General features: G+C 38.2%; 3 protein-coding genes across 5 annotated transcripts; all 3 read left to right on the forward strand.

Moving 5' to 3' along the window:
- Positions 1 to 2,074: 2,074 nt before the first annotated feature.
- LOC142169760 (uncharacterized) lies at positions 2,075 to 2,413 on the forward strand. Its single transcript, XM_075231666.1, has one exon. The coding sequence runs from the start codon at positions 2,075 to 2,077 to the stop codon at positions 2,411 to 2,413; it is 339 nt and encodes a 112-aa protein (XP_075087767.1).
- Positions 2,414 to 14,280: 11,867 nt separating this feature from the next.
- On the forward strand, positions 14,281 to 16,917 carry LOC107804532 (E3 ubiquitin-protein ligase APD1-like). Of its 3 annotated transcripts, none has more exons than XM_075231039.1 (8): positions 14,281 to 14,479; positions 14,574 to 14,800; positions 14,890 to 14,986; positions 15,066 to 15,137; positions 15,775 to 15,989; positions 16,079 to 16,148; positions 16,274 to 16,562; positions 16,647 to 16,917. In XM_075231039.1, the coding sequence occupies exons 1-8, from the start codon at positions 14,434 to 14,436 to the stop codon at positions 16,723 to 16,725; spliced, it is 1,095 nt and encodes a 364-aa protein (XP_075087140.1). In that variant the 5' UTR covers positions 14,281 to 14,433; the 3' UTR covers positions 16,726 to 16,917. The 3 variants fall into 3 exon arrangements, with proteins under 3 accessions (XP_075087140.1, XP_016483927.1, XP_075087139.1); XM_016628441.2 differs by having other exon boundaries at positions 14,282 to 14,479; positions 16,268 to 16,562; XM_075231038.1 differs by having other exon boundaries at positions 14,282 to 14,479; positions 15,778 to 15,989; positions 16,268 to 16,562.
- A 1,481-nt stretch (positions 16,918 to 18,398) lies between these two features.
- On the forward strand, positions 18,399 to 20,167 carry LOC107804535 (cytochrome P450 81Q32-like). Its single transcript, XM_016628446.2, has one exon. The coding sequence runs from the start codon at positions 18,576 to 18,578 to the stop codon at positions 20,130 to 20,132; it is 1,557 nt and encodes a 518-aa protein (XP_016483932.2). The 5' UTR covers positions 18,399 to 18,575; the 3' UTR covers positions 20,133 to 20,167.
- The last annotated feature ends 526 nt before the right edge of the window (positions 20,168 to 20,693 follow it).

The following is a 20,693-nucleotide window of genomic DNA, read 5'->3' on the forward strand; positions in this document are numbered from 1 at the left end:
GCGTCTAGTTTTATCGTTTTGAGCACCCTAAGTAAAGTCTAGAACCACCCAAATAGTAGGTCCAAAGCCTCCTAGATCGTAGGCATGGGACAGATAGTGCACGCATAGGACACGGTTTAGAATTCAACTAGAACGCTTTAGGTAAACAACTTTAACATAGTAATTGGGTAGTAGGAGATGATAGTCGTGCCCGCTAAATAATATGAGCAACCCCTACCCTAAGGGAGTAGCGAAGTATTATTTATGTTGCACGGGGTGATCCTTTAGGCTAAAAAACTTAGGAACCCCCTTTATATGCTTATTGTTCGCGCCTTTATTTTTTTTAACTTAGAAAAATTAGGTCGTTTCTTGTAACCTCTAAAGACTTGTACTAATCATTTGCCAATATAGTTTAATTCCTTTTTCTACAAATCTTCTTTACATTTGTCTTATATTTTCTGTCTTCCTTCACTTACCTTATCACATAGGAGATTTATAATCCGATAATCTCACGTAACGTAATTTCGGTCGGGACATACAATTGTAGACCTCAAAGAGTGCCTAATACCTTCTCTTCAAGGTAAATTGAGCCCTTACCCAATCTTTGGTAATACAGACTAGTTCAAACAGAGTCATTCATGAATAGGAGCCCTAGCGCACCTCAAAAATCGTTAGGTGACGACTCTTCTATTTTAATACCCTTTAAAAGAGTTATCACATGTCGAAACCCGCTTTCGAGAGAAAAAGGGGCGCGATAGGGACTCGTGCAAAAAGTCTTTTTTTTTTCTTTGTTAAGCTCATAGAGTGGAGCAAAACGTGATTTGTGCCAAAATCTTATCTATCCTCTAAATTGTAAACCTTTTACTTTTTTCATTATCATATTTGGCAAATTTAATATTCATTCAAATTCCTTTGAAATAGAAAATTGATATAGGGGCTCGTGTTTGTTATATTCTGAAAATGATAATTAGTAAAGAAAAAAGTATTGGTCTGATAAGTTATGTGCCTTTGTGTTTTGATGATTTAAAAAATTTCATATGTGAACCAGATAAGGAACCTGATACAAAGCCTCAAAGTGCTTGAAACAACAAGTCACAGATCTCGCATAAGTTCCAATGATATCAATCAAAGGAATAGCAGAGGGAACTAATGGCTATCAGTTCCTCCGGTCACAATACAAGTCAACTCTTTACAGTTGTTAAAGTTGTTGCACTGTTGCACTACACACGCAACAGTGTAGTAGTCACCTTTTAAAGCATGTTATGTATCGGATACTTGCTTACATCATACCAATGACCTCACTCATATATTACCAACATGAGGCAAGGGATTGCACATACTTGAAAATCCTAAAACATTAATTTCCTCTCAAGTGTGCAGTCGCCTTCATTCACTCTAAGGCTTGATGAATAAAGTAGCAACAGAACAAATGACTAGATCCCAGCATTGAGTTCATTGTGTGTCCTTAGTATTGTTGTATCTTTGTTAATGTTATCCACTTGTAATTCCTACTCAACTTAGTTAGAAGCATCTCGTAGGATATCTTTATAAACCATAAACTTTGTGTTTGTGTTTGACTAGAGTTAGTCAAAGTGGTGAACTTTGTAATGGAGTTATTACAAAGAGGCTTGCAATAGAGTTATTGCAAGAAGGTGAGGAATTAAGAGTTTAATTCCTAGGTTACAATAGGTTGTAATCTAAATTTGTTCGGTTAGTGAAGTTGAAATCCTACGAGTATAGGTCGTGATTTTTAATCTCGTGAGCTGGTAGTTTTTCACGTAAAATACTGCTATGTTATTTACTTATTGTTGTGTGTGTCTTCTGTGGAAATTGATAGAGAACCGGGTTCTCTATACAGTTTGGTGGACTCTTAGTTTACATCAATTAGTATCAGAGCAGGTTCTTTCTATAAAGCTAACAACTAGAAATGATCTAAATGACTGCTCCACCAAGCTTTGAAGAAAGTCAATCAACCTACATACCACCAAGATTCAATGGACAATACTATGGCTGGTGGAAGACAAGAATGCATGGTTTTATCATGGCTGAAAATTCAGAGCTTTAGAGTGTCTTTTGTGATGGACCCTTTGTCCCTATGAAGACCATTGGCGAGACAGCAGGGATAGTCCCAAAAGCAAGGACGGAGTACAATGATGCCGATCGCAAAGCCATCGAGAAAAAATTCCGAGCAAAGAAGATCCTCGTATGTGGTATTGGACCAGACGAGTACAACAGAATCTCAGCTTGTCAATCTTCCAAAGAGATCTGGAAGGCTCTCCAAACCGCACATGAAGGAAAAACTCAAGTCAAGCAGTTAAAGATTGACATGCTCACCACTGAGTATGAACTCCTCAAGATGAAGGATGATGAGTCCATTCAGGACATGCATACTCGTTTCACTTCCATTATCAATGAGCTCCATTCTCTAGGATAGATCATTCCAAGGAACAAACTTGTGATAGAAATACTCAGTGTGTTACCTGGTTCTTGGGAGAGCAAAGTCAATGCTATCACGGAGGCAAAAGATCTACAAAAGCTGACGATTGATGAACTCATTGGAAATCTGAAGACCTATGAAATGAAGAAGAAGAAGAAGAAGAAGAAGAAGAAGAAGAAGAAGAAGAAGAAGAAGAAGGACCATGAAAGAAAAGAACCCAAAAAGGATAAGAACTTGGTTCTCAAAGCAGACAACAGTAACTCAAGTGGTGATGATGCTTACATGGCCTATCTAACACTGAGGTTTCAAAAAATGATTCGCAGAAATGGATGTATTCCAAAAAAGGACAGCTCTAGCTGAACAAAAGGCTATGATTGCTATCACAAATGCGGGAATCCAAGACAGTTCATCAAAGACTGTCCTCTCCACAAATAGAACCATTACAAGCACAACACAGACAAGACGACCAAGAGGAACCTGGTTCCTAATAGGAAATTCAAGAGAAAAGATGTCGCTGATAATGTTATGAAACAAGCTCTTGCTACACGTGGATATTCCTCTAGTGAATCTGAGGGCGATGATGAACAAGGTGACACCTCCATGATGGCGGTTGAAAATGAATCAGCAGAATATGACTCCATTTTTGCCCTGATGGCAAAATCTGATGAGAATGAAGATGAGGTAAACTTTCTAGACGTTCAAAGAAATTTAAAATCTTACTCTCAAAAGAAGCTTGTATCTTTAGCTAATGTCCCGATTGATGCTTACCATAACCTTATCAATGATAAAAATGCTTTAACTAAGGAATTAGGATAGGTAGAGCATGAAAGAGATGATTTATTGGTCGTAGTTGTTGATTTAAAAGAAACCATTGAGGATTTAAAGAATGAAAATGATGTTCTGAGTGAGAAAATTGAAAAAGTAGAACATGAGAGAGATGACTTGTTGGTAGTAGTTGTGGATCTAAAGGAAACAATAGAGGAATTAAAAAGGGACAAAATTTCTGTAAAAACTTTAATAGAAAATTATATTAACTCTTTAAAAGGAAAGGAAGTGGCGAGTGAGGCATACCTTAAGCTTGAAAATGAACTCAAAAAGGTAAAATTGAGTATGTGTGCTGAACTTGAAATAAATAGACAACTTCAGAAAGATCTAAGCAGGGTTAAAAAGGATCTAGATAAATATCTGAAGTGGACCTGGTCCTCTGACACAATCACCTCCATGTATAAAAGTAACGGAGGGAACATGCAGGGAATTGAGTTCCAAAAGCAAAAGTCTCCTTACAACCCATATAGCAAGTATGTTACTGTACCTGATAACTGACTTTGCACTAATTGTGGTAACACTGGTCATTTCAAAGATTCCTGTAAAGCTAGATTTTAATCCCAACAGAAAAATAAAGTTTTCATTAAAAAAGTATCTACTGCTAAGGAACCTGGTCCCTTGAATAAAAAACGTGCGATGCCTGATTGGACAAGAAGAAGTTTAATTCGCCCTTTTCTTCAATACAAGGGGCCCAAACTTGTTTGGGTTCCTAAGTCTAATCTTTGATCTCCTTGTGCAGGGAATAGTGAAAGGAAGCAGTCAAAAATGCTACATGGATAGCGGCTAATCTAAACACATGACTGGAAGTACTAAAGATTTCCTTTCACTCAAAGCCTACAAGGTGGGAATGTGTCCTTTGGCAATGGAAAAAAGGGATACATTCTGGGAGATAAAAAAATTGGGAAGACACTCACTCACTCAATTGAGAATGTGTATTATGTGAATGGCCTGAAATACAGCCTGAGTGTCTCTCAAATCTGTGACAAAGGAAACAAAGTGGAGTTCTGATCAAAGTCTTGCACAGTCACAAATCCTGTAACTGGTGAAGTGGTTCTGGTGGCGAAAAGATTCAAAAACATCTATGTTGCTGACTTTGAGTCTCCAAACAGTGGGGATCTTACATGTTTGAGTGCTATTGATAATGATGCTGAACTGTGGCACAAAATATTGGGACATGGAAGCTTCTCATTATTGAACAGGCTAGTCAAGAAGGACCTGGTTTGTGTGCTGCCACAGTCAAAGTTCAAAGACCACAAGGTGTGTGATGCATGTGTAAAAGAAAATCAAGTCAGGTCCTCCTTCAAGCCAAAGAAGGAAGTAATCACTTCAAGGCCACTGGATCTTCTCCATATGGATCTGTGTGGACCTATGAGGATGCGCAACAGAGAAGGAAAGAAGTACATCTTTGTCATTGTAGATGACTACTCCAAATTCACATGGACCTTGTTCCTTTGAACCAAGGATGAAACTTTTCCAGTCTTTGCTGTCTTTGTGAAGCAGATTCAAGTGAAGATGGGCCATAATGTTGTAAGCATAAGATCTGATCATGGAATTGAGTTCGACAATGCAAAATTTGACGAATTCTGTGCTAAAAATGGTATAAGTCATAATTTTTCAGCTCCTAGAACACCCCAACAAAATAGTGTTATGGAGAGGAAAAATAAGACTCTTGAAGACATGATAAGGACAATGCTAATTGATAGTGATATACCAAAGAGCTTTTGGGCTGAGGCAGTGAACACTTCCTGCTATCTAATAAATAGGTGCATGACCAGGTCCCTCCTAAACAAGACCCGTATGAATTACTAAACGGGAGAAAACCCAAGCTGACTTACCTGAGAACATTTGGTTGCAAATGTTTTGTTCTCAATAATGGTAAGGAAGCACTGAGAAAATTTGATGCCAAAAGTGATAAAGGGATTTTTCTTGGATATTCTTCACAAAGCAAAGCATACAAGGTCTACGACAAAAGAACCCAATGTGTAGAAGAAAGCATACAAGTAATCTTTGATGAATCACACCACTCAAGTGGGAAATATTCTAATGATAAGAATGATCAAGACGAAGAGCATTCAAAGGTTCCTGGAGAAGTCATTGATATGGCTAGGGAAGGCAGATCTGACGAGTCAGGTCAATGAGTCTAATGAAGAAGATGAAACAGAACCTTCAGCTGATTCAGAGGAACCTGGTTCCTCCATTACAGTAACTGAAGCAGAAAACAGCGTTGCTGATGCAGTGTGAGGCACTCCTGATGCTGAGCAAAGAAGTGGCACTCACTCTTCCATGGATGCTAATGATGGATCCCACACGGTGGAACCTGTGTCTTCTCACCATGAGACTCAAGTGTCTAACTGGAAGCACAAAAGCTCACATCCTCTCCAGAATGTAATTACCCCTCTGGATTTAGGAATTCAGACTAGATCAAAGATAAGAAACATGTTTGCTTTCTCAGCTTTCCTGTCTTAAATTGAGCCCAAAAATATCTAGGAAGAATTGGAAGACGTTGATTAGATTGGTGCTATGCAATATGAACTCCATCAATTTGAGAGGAATAGTGTGTGGCACCTGGTTCCCCGACTTTTAGATAGAACTGTTATTAGAACCAAGTGGATGTTCAAAAACAAGCTTGATGAGTTTGGAAATACAACAAGAAACAAGGCCAGGTTGGTGGTTCAAGGCTATAATCAAGAAGAAGGAATTGGCTATGATGAGACTTTTGCTCCAGTTGTACGAATGGAAGCCATCAGAATTCTCATTGCTTTTGCATCTAATATGGAATTCAAATTGATCCAAATGGATGTCAAGAGTGCATTTCTGAATGGATATTTAAAGGAAGAAATCTTTGTCAAACAACCACCTAGATTTGAATGTCATGAGCATCCTGAACATGTATTCAAGCTCGACAAGGCACTATATGGTTTAAAACAGGCCCATCATGCATGGTATGAAAGGTTGTCCATGTTCCTTCTAGAAAATGGTTTTACTAGAGGGAAAGTTGACAAAATTCCTTTTCTGAAGAAAAGAGGGAGGAACCTGCTAATTGTGCAAGTTTATGTTGACGACATCATATTTGGTGCAACAAATGATTCCTTATGTGAGGAGTTTGTCAAACTTATGGGAAGCGAGTTTGAGATGAGTATGATGGGGGAACTGAACTTTTTCCTAGGATTGAAAGTTAAGCAAACCTCTAGGGGAACGATGATAAGTTAGCATAAATACATTAAATAGCTTCTAAAGAGGTTTGAGATAGAAAGTTCAAAGACCATTGATCCTCCTATCGCCACATCCACTCGTCTAGACATGGACGAACCTGGTTCCCATATGAATGAGACTATTTATAGGGGCATCGTTGGTTCACTCTTGTATCTTACAACCAGTAGACCTAACATTGTGTTTAATGTGGCGTTATGTACTAGATTCTAATTAAGTCCAAAAGAATCTCATCTGAAAGCTGCTAAGAGAATTCTGAGGTATCTCAAAGGAACACAGGACCTGGTCATCTATTACCCCTCAAGAGATAATTTTGACTAAATTGGGCATGCTGATGCAAATTATGTTGGTTATTTGGTGGATAGAAAGAGTACATCTGGGATGGCACATTTTTTGGGGTCGTGCTTGATTTCATGGGGTAAAAAGAAATAAAATTTTGTAGCCCTCACCATTACAAAAGTTGAATATGTGGCAGCTGCTTCCTGTTGTGCGCAATTATTGTGGATCAAGCAACAATTATAAGATTTTGGTGTGTTCTCTGACTATGTGCCACTATTGTGTGATAACACAAGTGCTCTCAATATGGCAAAGAACCCGGTTCAACATAAGAGGATAAAGCACATTGATGTGCGATATCATTTCCTCAGGGACAAAGTTGAAAAGGGTCTTATCTGCATGAAGTTTTGCAAATAGAGGACCAGGTAGTTGATATCTTCACCAAAGCATTAAGCATATAGCATTTTGAAAAGAATCAACTGGAGTTGGGACTAATCAAATTAAACTGAGAACCTGGTTCCTCAGTGACTGGCTATGAAGGAATGGCAAGATCAACTGCTAAAAAGTGTTTTCTGGTAACTTTTAACTAAATTCTATACCGTTACAGGTAAAAACGCATGGCAATTACATGAAAAACAAGCATCTAATGACATTGCAATTTGGTAGAAGGATAAGGTTCATATTTGCAAAAATCAGTCAGGGGACCTGGTTCCTTTGACTTAGGTTAGTAGTTCCTCTTACACTCGTACACATTTTAAATTGTTAAAAGTGTCACGTTATTAAAATGTGTCCGCCCTTTTTCCCACACCTTTTAAGCCCAAACATCACACCCGTTACAAATCGACCCGACTACCCAGTCCGTTGCATCCAATTGTAATCGGTCCTTCCTTCCTTCTAGATAACTCCAAAAGACATATCTCTCTCACAACTGTCAACATCAAAGCCAACTTTCCTCTTCTCTCAAAAAACCCTCTTTCTTGTGTCTTTGCTCTATACAATTACCATGTCTTCTCAACAGAGTCTCCTAAAGTCACCACTGTCATTCCTACTATGTCTTCATCTCACAAAGCACAACAGCCTGAATCTGAGTCTCAACCTTCACCCAGTGAAACCCTCATCTCCGACCAACCACCACTCACTGTCTCTTCTCTGACTTCATCGAGTTCTGGTTCCACCGTAGCCGAAAAAATCAAACACCCAAGATGTCTGTCGCGACAACCTCTCCCTCTACTATATAAAGAAATGGCAGAAAATGGACTGGTAGACGGAGAAGAGGGAACGGAGGTTTTGAGTCAGCGGGTTGAGGAGGCAACTGTAGCCCAAGAGCCTATTACTGGTCTTGGTGAAGCATCTGGTGTGTCTACTACTCCTTCTGCTCCAACTTTTGATCTAAATATTGTATCAACGTCAGATAACGCCTCTCTCGCCTCTACTGATTCTACATTATTGGATGTAAGTGAAAAGAAAGCAATAGAGAACATGTTGCTTATTGCTACTAAAGGGAGTTTGGTTGGGGAGTAAGTGCCTGATGATGTGCGTGTTGAGACTCGGGGGGGAGAAAAAGGGAATGGGGATGGAAGTGGAGAACAAGTGCCTTCAAGTGACTTAGTACAAGTTAGTACTATAGAGGAGCCAATAGTGGGACCTTCTCCCTCTGCTCCTACTTGGGATGAAACTCCATGCTCCACTAAAAAGCCGTTAGACAGTACTGACCCTCTCCCTTCCCCTCATCTAGATGTAGTTCCATTAGATTTTGTGATTCCTGAGATGAAGCCTTTATTTGAAGAAGAAGATGATGAAAGTGAGGAGGATTATGATGATATGCATGTAACATAGGTTATAGCTGCTAGAAGTGGTAGGGCAGTCTCCAAAGGGCCCATTCTTAAAATACCCACTACTAGGCAGCAGAAAAAAGAAGCCCTTGAAAATGCTTTGAAAAGGAATAAGGAGAAAAAGAAAAGAAGAAGATTGGTAAAAGGGGGAAAACTACTGAATGAGGAGGATCTGCCTCTGGCCAATACTGTGGATGTTGAGGACGAAGAGGTGAATGAGGAACCTGCTTCCCTTGTTCGTAAATCTTCTAAGAAGTCTGTGATTATGAAGTCCAATAAAGGGTCGTCTGTGAAAGGTGTTGAGATTGATAAAGAGAAGGGTGTTGAACAGAATGAGTCTGGTGAGAAAAGTAAGTCTCAGAGGAAGGATAAAAGTGTTGAGAATAAGAAATTTTAGAAGAGAAAGACAAGTGATAATGAGGAACCTGGTTCCTCCAAGATTGCCAAGGTGGAAGTGTCTGAAGTTGACAGAAGAGAAAAGCTGAAGAAGCAAAAAGTGTTGTGGGGCAGAGTGTTTGATGCTAACATTCTTGATACGTCAGGCATGAGACAGCTGGTTGAAATTTGTGAGTTTCAGAAGTGGACTCATCTCTTTACCATTCAGAGTCCCAAAGTCTATGAAGAGGAAGTTCGCAGTTTCTACGAGGATATGTTCACTGTGAAAGATGACAATATCTGCATGAAGGTCAATATTTGGATTTTGTGATGGATGAAGCTGTACCGGGGAGTATCTTAGGTGTGCCCACTGAGGGGCTCTCGTCTATTGAAGGGACCCGTTCCTCCGATTTTAGGAAGGTCATTCTAAAACCTCAGGTTGTTCAGAGAGGGAACGGGTGCACAAGAAGGCCCTGCTTCCGGAATACCATCTCATGTTTGAGATGGTGAACAAGGTCCTGCTCCCTCGCGTGGAAAGATGTTCCATTACTTCAATAGCGGACTTGTTCTTCCTAGAAGAATTGAATGGATACACTACTATCAACCTGCCTGGAATCATGATTGAATATATAGAAAAGGTGGCAGACTTCAAGGATAGGAACCATGGTTTGCCTTATGGGTTCCTACTCACTAGAGTGTTTGAATATTTCAAAGTTCCTTTGGGAAGAGAATCTGTGGGAACTTGAAAGAAAACATTCTCAATGACTACCTTGGAGGAGTGCGAGTGTATCAACAAGAAGGGGGAGTTGGCAGCAATTCTATGATTTCTTAGTTGATTGACGTTCAGACTGCTACTAACAAGGAAATAAGGAGGCTGAAAGCTAGGAATTACATTCTTGAAGGACAGAGGGTGTAGAGGTTGCTCGCTTGACGGCTGAAAATACAGACCTGAGGAAACATGTTCAGAACCTGAAAGAGTAGTTGATAAATGAGCATTGGTCTGCAAATGCTCGAGTGGATGCTCTTCTCAAAGCCCTTGCCCCTTCATTCCCTCTTCCAATTCCCCTTAAACGGTCCACTTATCAGTGTCCAGTTTATTCGTACTTGTTTTAGTCCCAGTGTCCTGTTTTGGCTTGTTGTTTTTATGACTAGGGTACTTTCAGTTTGTTTATTGTGTGGATGTTTTGTAATAATGGTATTACTGCCTATGTTTTTCTTCTCTAATTAATCAATGAGCATCTCAGTCTTTTGCTATGCATGTTATAGTCTTGTGCTCTGTTCTTAGTTATATTGTGTGCACACAAGTGGTATGAGTTAACTTCGCTGGACTTCTTTTTGCATTTACTTGCATAAATTCTTTTTATGATGCCAAAAGGGGAAAGAAAAATTGAAGGGGAGAAACAGGTCCTCAGGGGGAATATAACTAATCTGCAGGGGGAATCATATGGAGATCTGATTTTCAGGGGGAGCTTCAATTCTAAGTTTGTCATCATTAAAAAGGGAGAAATTAATAAGGTACATGCCTTTGTGTTTTGATGATTTAACAAACTTTATATGCGAACCAGATAGGGAACTTGATACAAAGCCTCAAAGTGCTCGGAACAACAAGTCACAGGTTTGGTACAAGTTACAATGATATCAGTCAAAGGAACAACGGAGGGAACTGATGGCTATCAGTTCCTACGGACACGGTATAAGTCAATTCTTTACAGCTGTTAAAGTTGTTGCACTGTTGCACTACACACGCAACAGTACAACAGTCGCTTTTTGAAGCATGTTATGTACCAGATACTTGCTTACATCATCCCACTGACCTCACTTATATATTACCAATATGAGGCAACGGATTACACAGACTTGCAAACCCTAAAACATTAATTTCCTCTCAAGTGTGCAGCCGTCTTCATTCTCTCCAAGGCTTGAAGATCAAAGTAGTAACAGAACAAAGGACCAGATTCCAGCACTGAGTTTATCGTGTATCCTTAGTATTGTTGTATCTTTGTTAATGTTATCCATTTGTAATTCCTACTCAGCTTAGCTAGAAGCATCTCGTAGGATATTTTTGTAAACCATAAACCTTGTGTTTGTGTTTGACTAGAGTTAGTCAAAGTGGTGAGCTTTGTAATACAGTTATTACAAAGAGGTTTGCAATAGAGTTATTGCAAGTAGGAGAGGGATTAAGAGTTTAATCCCTAGGTTACAATAGGTTGTAATCTAAAGTTTTTCGGTTAGTGAAGTTGAAATCCTATGAGCGTAGGTCGTGGTTTTTAATCCCGTGAGCTGGGAGTTTTTTACGTAAAATACTGTTGTATTATTTACTTACTGTTGTGTATGTTATGTGAGAACTGATGGTTCTCTATACAGTTTGGTGGACTCTTAGTTTACATCATGGTCCTTTTTAATATTGAATGTAAAGTACAGTTCTCAACTAGAATTCTGGTAGAACTACCACTACCTAACATTCATAATACCCACCTTTCTTACATAGAACAGTTAGTTGCTCAAAAGAAACAGATACTAGAGCTCACATCTCTCACTAACAAGAAGCTGTCTGAACCTGAGGGCATAGAGGAGGAAATAGTGAGCTTTTACAAAGAACTGATGGGCTCAGCGCTGCTCAAACATTACCTGCAGTCAACAGGGACACGATAAGGAGAGGGTCAATTATCTCACATCAACAAAAACTCAGTCTATGTGCAGAGGTAACTGAACATGAGATATTTGAAGATTTATCCTCGATAGGGAATGATAAATCACCAGGAGTGGATGGGTATAATGCCTAATTCTTCAAGAAAGTATGGCACATAGTGAAGGCAGAGGTAGTGGAAGCCATCAAAGAGTTCTTCAAAACTGGAAAGTTGTACAAGGCAATAAATTGTACTGTCATTACTCTGATTCCAAAGATTGCTAATCCAACTTCAGTGAAGGAGTTTAGACCCATTGCATATTGCAATGTCTTATACAAAATGATAGCTAAGATAATAGCTTTTAGATTGCAAGCTGTGATAACAGACATCATTTATGAAGCCCAGGCAGGTTTTATTCCTGGCAGAAAAATAGCTGACAACATCATCATTGCTCATGAGCTCATTAAGTCCTACACTAGGAAAAATGTATCCCCCATGTGCATGATTAAAATTGACCTACAAAAAGCCTATGATTCTGTTGAATGGCCATTCTTGAGGCAGGCCCTTGTGGAGTTAGATTTTCCTGATAAATTTGTGGCATGAGTCATGGAGTGTGTTCAAACGTTTAATTATACTGTGTTGATAAATGGAGAACCTAGTGAACCCTTCAATGCTACAAGAGGTCTTCGACAAGGGGACCTAATATCTCCATTCATGTTTGCAATAGCTATGGAGTACTTAAGCAGGAAGCTCAATGAGCTGAAAGATAATAAAACTTTTCAGTTCCACCCAAGATGTGCAAAGCTAGGAATCACACACCTTAGCTTTGCAGATGACCTGCTCCTTTTTGTCAAAGGAAACTTATCCTCTATTACTGCTCTACACAAGTGCTTCAGTCAATTCTCTGGAGCATCAAGTCTGCATGCTAATATTGGCAAAAGTTGTGTTTACTTTGGTGGAGTCAATTAGGAAGATAAGGGCAGCATACTAATCCACCTGGGGTTTGTACAAGGTACTCTCCCTTTCAAGTACCTTGGGGTCCCTTTATCCACAAAGAAGCTCGCACTAATGGCAACCCCTTATAGAGAAGATCACAGCCAGAATAACATCATGGACTGCTAAAAACATATCCTATGCTGGCAGAACACAGCTGGTCAAATCAGTGCTCTTTGGAATTCAGACTTACTAGGCTCAATTGTTTTTAATACCTGCTAAGGTGCTAAAAACTATATATGCTTAATGTAGGAGCTTTGTTTGGTCCGGAAGCAACACAATCACGAAAAAAGCTTTATTAGCCCAGGATAAGGTTTGCACTCCTAAGTCGATGGGAGGCCTGAACCTCATCAACATCAAATTGTGGAACAAAGCTGCCCAAATCAAAACATGTTGGACACTGAACATAAACAGGATAAAATATGGATCAGATGGATTCACACTTATGATATTAAAGGTCAATAACTGAGGGACATTACAATCCCCTCATAGGCATGTTGGATCATTAGGAAGCTTTTGGAAGCCAAGGAGAACCTGGGACTGCTACAACATGTTAGAACTTACAGAAGCATGATCAGCACAGTGTACAAGCAATTACTTCCTATCTCTATGCAGGTGCCTTGGAAGTGTCTCATGTTTAGAAATGATGCTAGGCCTAATTACGCTAAATTTACCATGTGGCTGGAACTACAAGGAAGATTATCAACAACTGATAAACTAGTGGCATGGGTCTAACAGTTGATCTGAAATGTATACTATGCCAAAAGCATGTGCAAACAAGGGAGCATATGTTGCTGAATGTGAATTCTCTAAGTCCTTATGGAACAGATTACAGCAGTGGCTGCAAAGAAAGGAGAAGGTTACACAAACCTGGGAACATCACCTAGCTTGGGCTATCCAAAGTGCCAGAGGTAAATCACAGAAGGCTCAAATATTCAAAATGGTATATGTTGAATGCGTTTATGCTATATGGATGGAGAGGAACCAAAGGATCTTTGAAAATAAGTATCAAAACTGGGAGACAATCGCGAAAGAAATTGCATATATTTGTCATGTGAGAGTATCAATGAGAGTTAAGACCTTATGCAAAGTTTTATTTTCTAAGTCCAGTTTAGACAATGGTTTGTATAGGCCAGAATTAATGTTAGTATCATTTAGATAGCTAGCTGTGTTTTTGTTTTAGTTAGCTATGGCTTTGTAAAGATTCAAAGGTGATTAATACAAAAGATAGTTACCAAAAAAAAAGATATGCTTTATAGAAATAACCTCACATATCTAAAATCAAAAGATTCTAGATGGTGCCTTTGTTAAGTCATATATATTTAGTTTATGCGTCAAAAGTCGTTTTTTTTTTCTTTGTTAAGCTCATAGAATGGAGCAAAAAGCAATTTGTGCCAAAATCTTGTCTATCCTCTAAATTGTAAACCTTTACTTTTTTCATTAGCTTATATTTGGCAAACTTGAATTCATTCAAATTCCTTTGAAATAGAAAAGTGATAACGGGGACTCGTGTTTGTTTATATTCTGAAAATGACTATTAGTAAAGAAAAAAGAAGTAATGGTCCTTTATAATGTTGAATGTAAAGTACAGTTCTCAACTAGAATTCTGATAGAACTACTAATACCTAACATTCGTAATACCTACCTTTCTTACATAGAACAGTTAGTTGCGCAAAAAAGGAAAGGTGAATCAGCCATATTAATTAGCTAGCCATTCTCTTTTTCCTCCTATAATTTGGAGTTATCAGCATTTGATGATTCCCTTATCAATCAATAATCTTCCATGCCACCTTCTGCAGCTTCAAGTTTCATTTTTCACAGAGGGGATTACCCTCTTCTAATGCATCATTAGCATTATCGTTATTGCTATCATTGTTGGATGTGGCAAGAGAAATTGACTCGTTTGCTCGCCCTTCTTTCTATATGTATTTGTGGCATATAATATCCAATTTTTTATGCTTTTGTCTCTTCAGTAAATTCCTTTCTAATGCACACTCATTTTGTTTTTTTCTATTTCAGTGTTGCTTAGCATAAGATATGGGCTTTATGGCGATTGTGACATGGTTCTTGGACCTGACTCATCGCGATTACTTAGGGTGAGTTCTCTGTTCGTGAAGCAAGTTGAAGTAAGAGATGATGACAAGACAGGAATTTCCCTTTATGGGTTCTCAGAGAAGCCTGAATTAAGTGTAGAAGCCAAATGGAGCTCGTCGAAATCTGTGCTTGTTGGATCATACAGTCGGAAGGTTTGCATGAACTAATCTTGTGCTTTGTTATCATCCATTTAAAGGGTATGTTTAAAAGTCACTGATTTTATAAGGTAATTTGTATACAGGGGTTTTCTCTGTGGCTGAACAAAGGTTCAAGAATCAGAATAAAATGGCAAGCTCAAAGCAGTATTTTGAGTCAACTTGAAGTGTCTTTAATGAAAGGTACCAAGAGTTTGGTATACGTTATGAAGTCGAAGATTGGATATGCCAATAATAAGTATGTCATTTTTGTCTTCAACAGGAGAGCGAAAGCATGAAAAATTGCTGTCAACAAACTCTGCTAGATTTGATATTTCAAATGGAACAACATATGGTAAGTTGGTAACAGCTTAAAGTTACACAAGTATATGCTTTCTGTAACTATGTACTATCTCATTTTCACATTATGTGATGGTGTTTGTAGTACTTCGTGCCAGTGTTATTGTTTAGTGTTATTACTTTTTTCTCTATTTTCTGGTTATTATGTTACTGGTATTATCTTTCTGGATTCTTTTGTTGTTACTACTACACTATCTCGTTTCATCTTATTGTGCCGAGGGTCTATCGGAAACAACCTCTACTCCTCCGGAGTAAGGGTAAGGTTTGCGTATACACTACCCTCCCCAGACCCCACTTGTAGGATTTCACTGGGTTGTTGCGATGGTGTTTGACTTGGCAAGGAGCTTAAGAAGCTAATTTACATTTATATAATGTATTTAGGATAATGGAAGAGAATATTAAAGAAGCAGTTGAAAAAGAGAGCCAACGTTACATGAGAATTAAAGTATGAATAGTTTGATGAATTTTAGATCTTGAAAATTGTATGGAAATAAAATGGTGTCAAATAGACGTTCCCAAATGGAAAGTGGCATGTAAGTTGGAACCAAGAGAGTAACAAATAAAAAAATGAAGTGCGCAACTTATACACACTTGGCTAGAGTAAACATTCCTCTTGCTTTCTTTTGTTATAGAAGCTGCATATAGAATTGAGGAAGATGACAGGTACAACATTGGCATCATAAATCAAAATTCCAAAGGTGTCACACTGCTCATGAATGTGAACATTTCACCAACAATTTACAACATAAAGAAAGCAAAGAGTATTTGTTCGACAAACAATGGACCTTGTCGCCTCGATCTGTCATACCCTTCCACCCAATACGTTGTTCTTGCAACACCTGATACTGTAAGTCCAAACTTTTCTTTAAAACATCAAGAATGTAAGACATCGTTTAGTGAAATTTAAGAGCTTAATGAACGATGTGTCCGCTGCAGTATGACCTGTCTGGAGTATCTGTTGCAATATCTTACATTGCCCGTCTTGTCACTTATGTTGGAATTTTAGGTAATCTCTCAGGCAATTAAAGTCTCAAGATAATTACCATTATGTTATATTAAAAGTTAGTAAGATCAAGAATTTGACTAGTTGTTAAAATGTTGGCCTTACCTAATAATGTGTGGCAGGAGTAGCTGTAATAATAATTTGCTTTATACTGAAATCTTTGGGAGCTTGTGATGATGAAAGCTATGCAGAAGAAACATCAGTAACAAGAATAATAACCGAGACCGATCCAATGTTGCCACATAAGGATTTAGGATCAACTTATGGAACATATGCAGAAGATGCAAATTCTGGAAGATCAAGCTCTTCAGAGGATTTGTATGATGGGAAAATATGTGTTATTTGCTATGACAATCCAAGAAACTGCTTCTTTGTTCCTTGTGGTCATTGTGCAACTTGTCAAGAATGTGCTCAGAGGTAAATTATTCTTTTCACAGAGTCCAATTCCTCACAGATAAAAGAAGTTTTGAGGATTCTCATAAGATCAGTAGTTTCCTGCAGGATCATGGATGTTGAAAGTAAGGTGTGCCCGGTGTGCAGAAGGCCAATTCATAAAGTTAGAAAGTTGATCATTTCTTAAACAGGAACATTTTGTGAGATTTTTCAATTTTCTGGAAATTTTTAATAAAGTTGTGGACATGTGTAATCAGTACCTATGAACTGTTAGCAATTCCATAGGTTTGTAAACAGTAAACTGTAGAATCATATAGAAAAATTAATGATTCCTAGAGAGATGACCAGTTATTTGAAATACAGGTTGTCGTTTGTGGAAGCGAACGGGTTAGAAGTTTGGCCTGTTTTTTTTACCCCTGCTGTGGTAGGGGATGGATTATTCTTTCTAAGTCATATTTAGTCATATTAGCCCATGGGAGATTTACAATTCTAAAGATGCAATACTTATTGGTGAGCTTTTTAGTATTGTCACTGTATGGGCACATACAAGGTAAATATAAGGGGCCTCTCTGTTAACCAAGATGCACAAAGATATATTCTTTTGAGAATGAACAAGATATTGAGGAATTGTCCGTACAACATTGTTACATAAAGAAAACCACTTCTCCAATTGGTCATCAGGATTTTAGTAAGATTATTTAATTAAACCAATTGAAGTATAGGGTCAAAAACAATAATTGCAGTACCCAGGAAAGTATTTCTTGTTAGGTCATGTATTTGGAAATTCCAGTACCGGCAGTCCGTTTTACAAATTAATTTATTTAATATAACGTCTGGTTATGAAAAGATTCTGAGATGTCAAGTAGCATGTCAATTTTGGTAATGAGAAACTGTAACAGAAATTAGAAAACAAGCAACTGGGGCATTGTGACATAGGACATGACGCCCATAACATACCTAGTAAGTTGAAGTACAAGAGTAAAGGCCAAAATTTCATTCATTCCTATGACAAGAAAGGAATCTTAATTGACGGACTACAATTGTTCCGGGACCACTGCAGACAAGCATAGCTTATATACATTAATTTACTTTTACCCTGCATTCTAACTTGTTATAACATGTCATTTATAAAGTTATTATATGGACTTGATTGTATAAAAAAGTTATACATATTATCTGCGCACAAAAATTAAACTCAACAACAAATTATCATCAACCATAATTGTTACATATAAGTGGCACCTAGCCGTCCAAAGATGAAATGTCAAATATGCTGCTAACTACACATAGTATAAACTAAAGGCTTCCTGCATCAGAACTGCACTCCATAAATTATCAGCCTAACTTTGGCCTTATTCAATTCCTGGACAAGAATTAAGCCTCGAACCAGAAACTAAGTTAGTCTAAAAACCCATCAAATAGGGAATCCAATAAGCAAAGTTGAGTATTCTTGTTATTTAGCTAGCGTTCGGCCATAGATTTCCAAATTTGTTGTGAAAAATTTGATTTGGGTGAAGTTTGGTTTGAAGATGAAAATATGTTTGGACATTAATTTTCAAAACATATTTCCCAAATTTATTTTGGAAAAACATGAAACATGACTTATACCCACAAGTTCTAAAAACTATCACAAATACCCAACAATATCATTATCAATAACATTCATTATATTGTCGCAAACCATAATCCTGAACATAAATAAATTTGATACAAAATTATCATTTTTATAATGAACTACATGATACATTATTAGGTGACCAAGAAGACGAAACAACATTGTTATAAAATAATAAATGGTGAGCTCTTTTATAAAATATAAAAGTTTGGGGCAATTTTTTAAAAATATAATAATGATATTTTGGCCCAAAACAAGCTATTGAGCTGGTTTTGAGATTTGGGATTTGGGATTTTGTCAAAATGTAGGCAAAATCTATGGCCAAATATGTGTTTGACAAATAAAACCCAAATTTATTTTGGCAAAACCAAACGGTACTTATAGTTACTGCAAAGTCTTCTTTGATTGTGTCTGCATCAATCATGGAAATTTCATACTACATCCTCATCTTCACTTTCCTTTACTTGCTAAAGAACCATTTCCTTAGAAAATTCCATAATCTCCCACCAAGTCCATTTATTTCTTTACCCATAATAGGCCATCTATATCTCTTCAAGAAACCACTGATTAAAACATTGGCTAAGATCTCAGAAAAACATGGTCCTTTGCTTTTCCTCCGATTTGGATCGCGCCATGTCCTCCTTGTCTCTTCCCCTTCTCTTGCAGAGGAATGTTTCACCAAAAACGACGTCGTCTTTGCTAACCGTCCAAGGTTGCTTGCTGGAAAACATCTTGGTTACAATTATACCAGCCTTGTTTGGGCCTCCTATGGCCAACATTGGCGCAACCTAAGACGGATTGCTACTCATGAAATCTTGTCCACTCAGAGAATTCAAATGTTCGCTGACATCTATAGAGTTGAGGTTCGATCGCTGCTTCAACGACTCGTTAGGGGTAAAACCAATGACGGAGCTTCTTACACAGTGGATATGAAAGCGGCTTTCTTTGAGATGACACTGAACATTCTGATGATGATGATTGCTGGGAAACGATACTATGGTGGTTCTGCTGTGGAGGAATCTAGGAGCTTTAAAGAGATTGTTGCAGAAACTTTCCAATTGAGTGGTGCAACAAATATAGGAGATTTTGTGCCACTTCTTAACTGGATAGGAGCAAACAAACTTGAAGATAAGCTGAAGCTATTGCAGGAGAAGAGGGACAACTTCATGCAAGATTTGATTGAAGAGCACAAGAACAACAGAAAGGGATCTTCTTGTGAGCAAAAGAAGAACACCATGATTGATGTTCTTCTATCACTCCAAGATTCAGAACCTGATTATTACACAGATGAAGTGATAAGGGGCATGGGACAAGTCATGTTATCAGCAGGGACAGATACTACAGCTAGCACAATGGAGTGGGCATTATCACTTCTTCTGAACAATCCTGAGGCACTAAAGAAAGCTCAAAACGAAATAGACACTCACATAGGACAGTCACCAAGATTACTTGATGACTCAGACCTTGCTCAACTCCCTTATCTCCATGGGATCATAAACGAAACTCTCCGAATGTACCCAGTTGTCCCGATTCTTGTGCCACATGAGTCCTCGGATGAGTGTGTCGTTGGAGGTTTTCGTGTCCCCCGTGGGACAATGTTGCTGGTGAATATGTGGGCAATACAGAATGATACTAAGACATGGGAAGGGCCAAATGAGTTTAAGCCTGAGAGGTTTATCGATATCAAAGGGCAACGAGATGGGTTCAGGCTAATGCCATTTGGATATGGAAGGAGAGGATGTCCAGGTGAGAATTTGGCAATGCATGTAGCTAGTTTGGCATTGGGATCACTTATTCAGTGTTTTGAATGGGAGAGAACAAGTGAAGAGCTGGTTGACATGACTGGAGGACCTGGACTCACTATGCCTAAGGCTATACCATTGCTAGCAAGATGTATGCCACGACAAAATATATTGTTAACCTTCTTGCTCAGTTGTAATCAAGTTTCTTCCCTGAGCTTTCTTTTCAAACAAAACTAATAAACACAGAAAAACAACACTACTACTTTCATTTCAATAAGTATTGCAGAGGGCAGGCTTCCTGTAGTAGCTTATCTCTTCTTAGTTGCTAATACACGACTACTACTACGTTGCAATCCCAAACTTTTAGGGGACGTTTGGTTGGGAAATAAGTTATCTCGGGATTAGTTATCCCGCGATTGTTACCCAACCCTCCCATAGGGATAAAAATAACACTACAATCCTGGGATAACTATCTCTTATCCCTCGTACCAATCCCTTGTACCAAACGAGCCCATAGTTGCTAATAACGGAAAAATGAAAAGAGAAAACACTAATCCACTTGTAGATATTATATGCAAAACTTGAATACAAATATCGCTCAATTTCTTTTTATGAATGCATTGAAGTTGATCCTCGCGTATGTGCATGCATCAGCATTCATCAAACAAGAGCTCACTGTTATAGTGGTTATGACTCGCCATGTATGTTCAAAATGTAATTGAAGCTGACCATGTTTGACCACTCATAGGAGGCGATGAAGAATGAACAAAGAAATTCTTAGTGTATAACAAAGTTTTG

This window comes from Nicotiana tabacum, chromosome 15, assembly GCF_000715075.1.
Source record: "Nicotiana tabacum cultivar K326 chromosome 15, ASM71507v2, whole genome shotgun sequence".
Taxonomy (NCBI): Eukaryota; Viridiplantae; Streptophyta; class Magnoliopsida; order Solanales; family Solanaceae; genus Nicotiana; species Nicotiana tabacum.

Excerpts from the sequence above, each read along its gene's own strand:
- LOC142169760 (XM_075231666.1), top strand. The coding sequence starts at position 2,075 with ATGAAGACCATTGGCGAGACAGCAGGGATAGTCCCAAAAGCAAGGACG.
- LOC107804532 (XM_016628441.2), top strand. The coding sequence starts at position 14,434 with ATGTGGCAAGAGAAATTGACTCGTTTGCTCGCCCTTCTTTCTATAT. Across the intron at positions 14,987-15,065 it reads TGAAGTGTCTTTAATGAAAG|GAGAGCGAAAGCATGAAAAA; the intron begins GTACCAAGAGTT and ends TGTCTTCAACAG. Across the intron at positions 15,138-15,774 it reads TTCAAATGGAACAACATATG|AAGCTGCATATAGAATTGAG; the intron begins GTAAGTTGGTAA and ends CTTTTGTTATAG.
- LOC107804535 (XM_016628446.2), top strand. The coding sequence starts at position 18,576 with ATGGAAATTTCATACTACATCCTCATCTTCACTTTCCTTTACTTGCTA.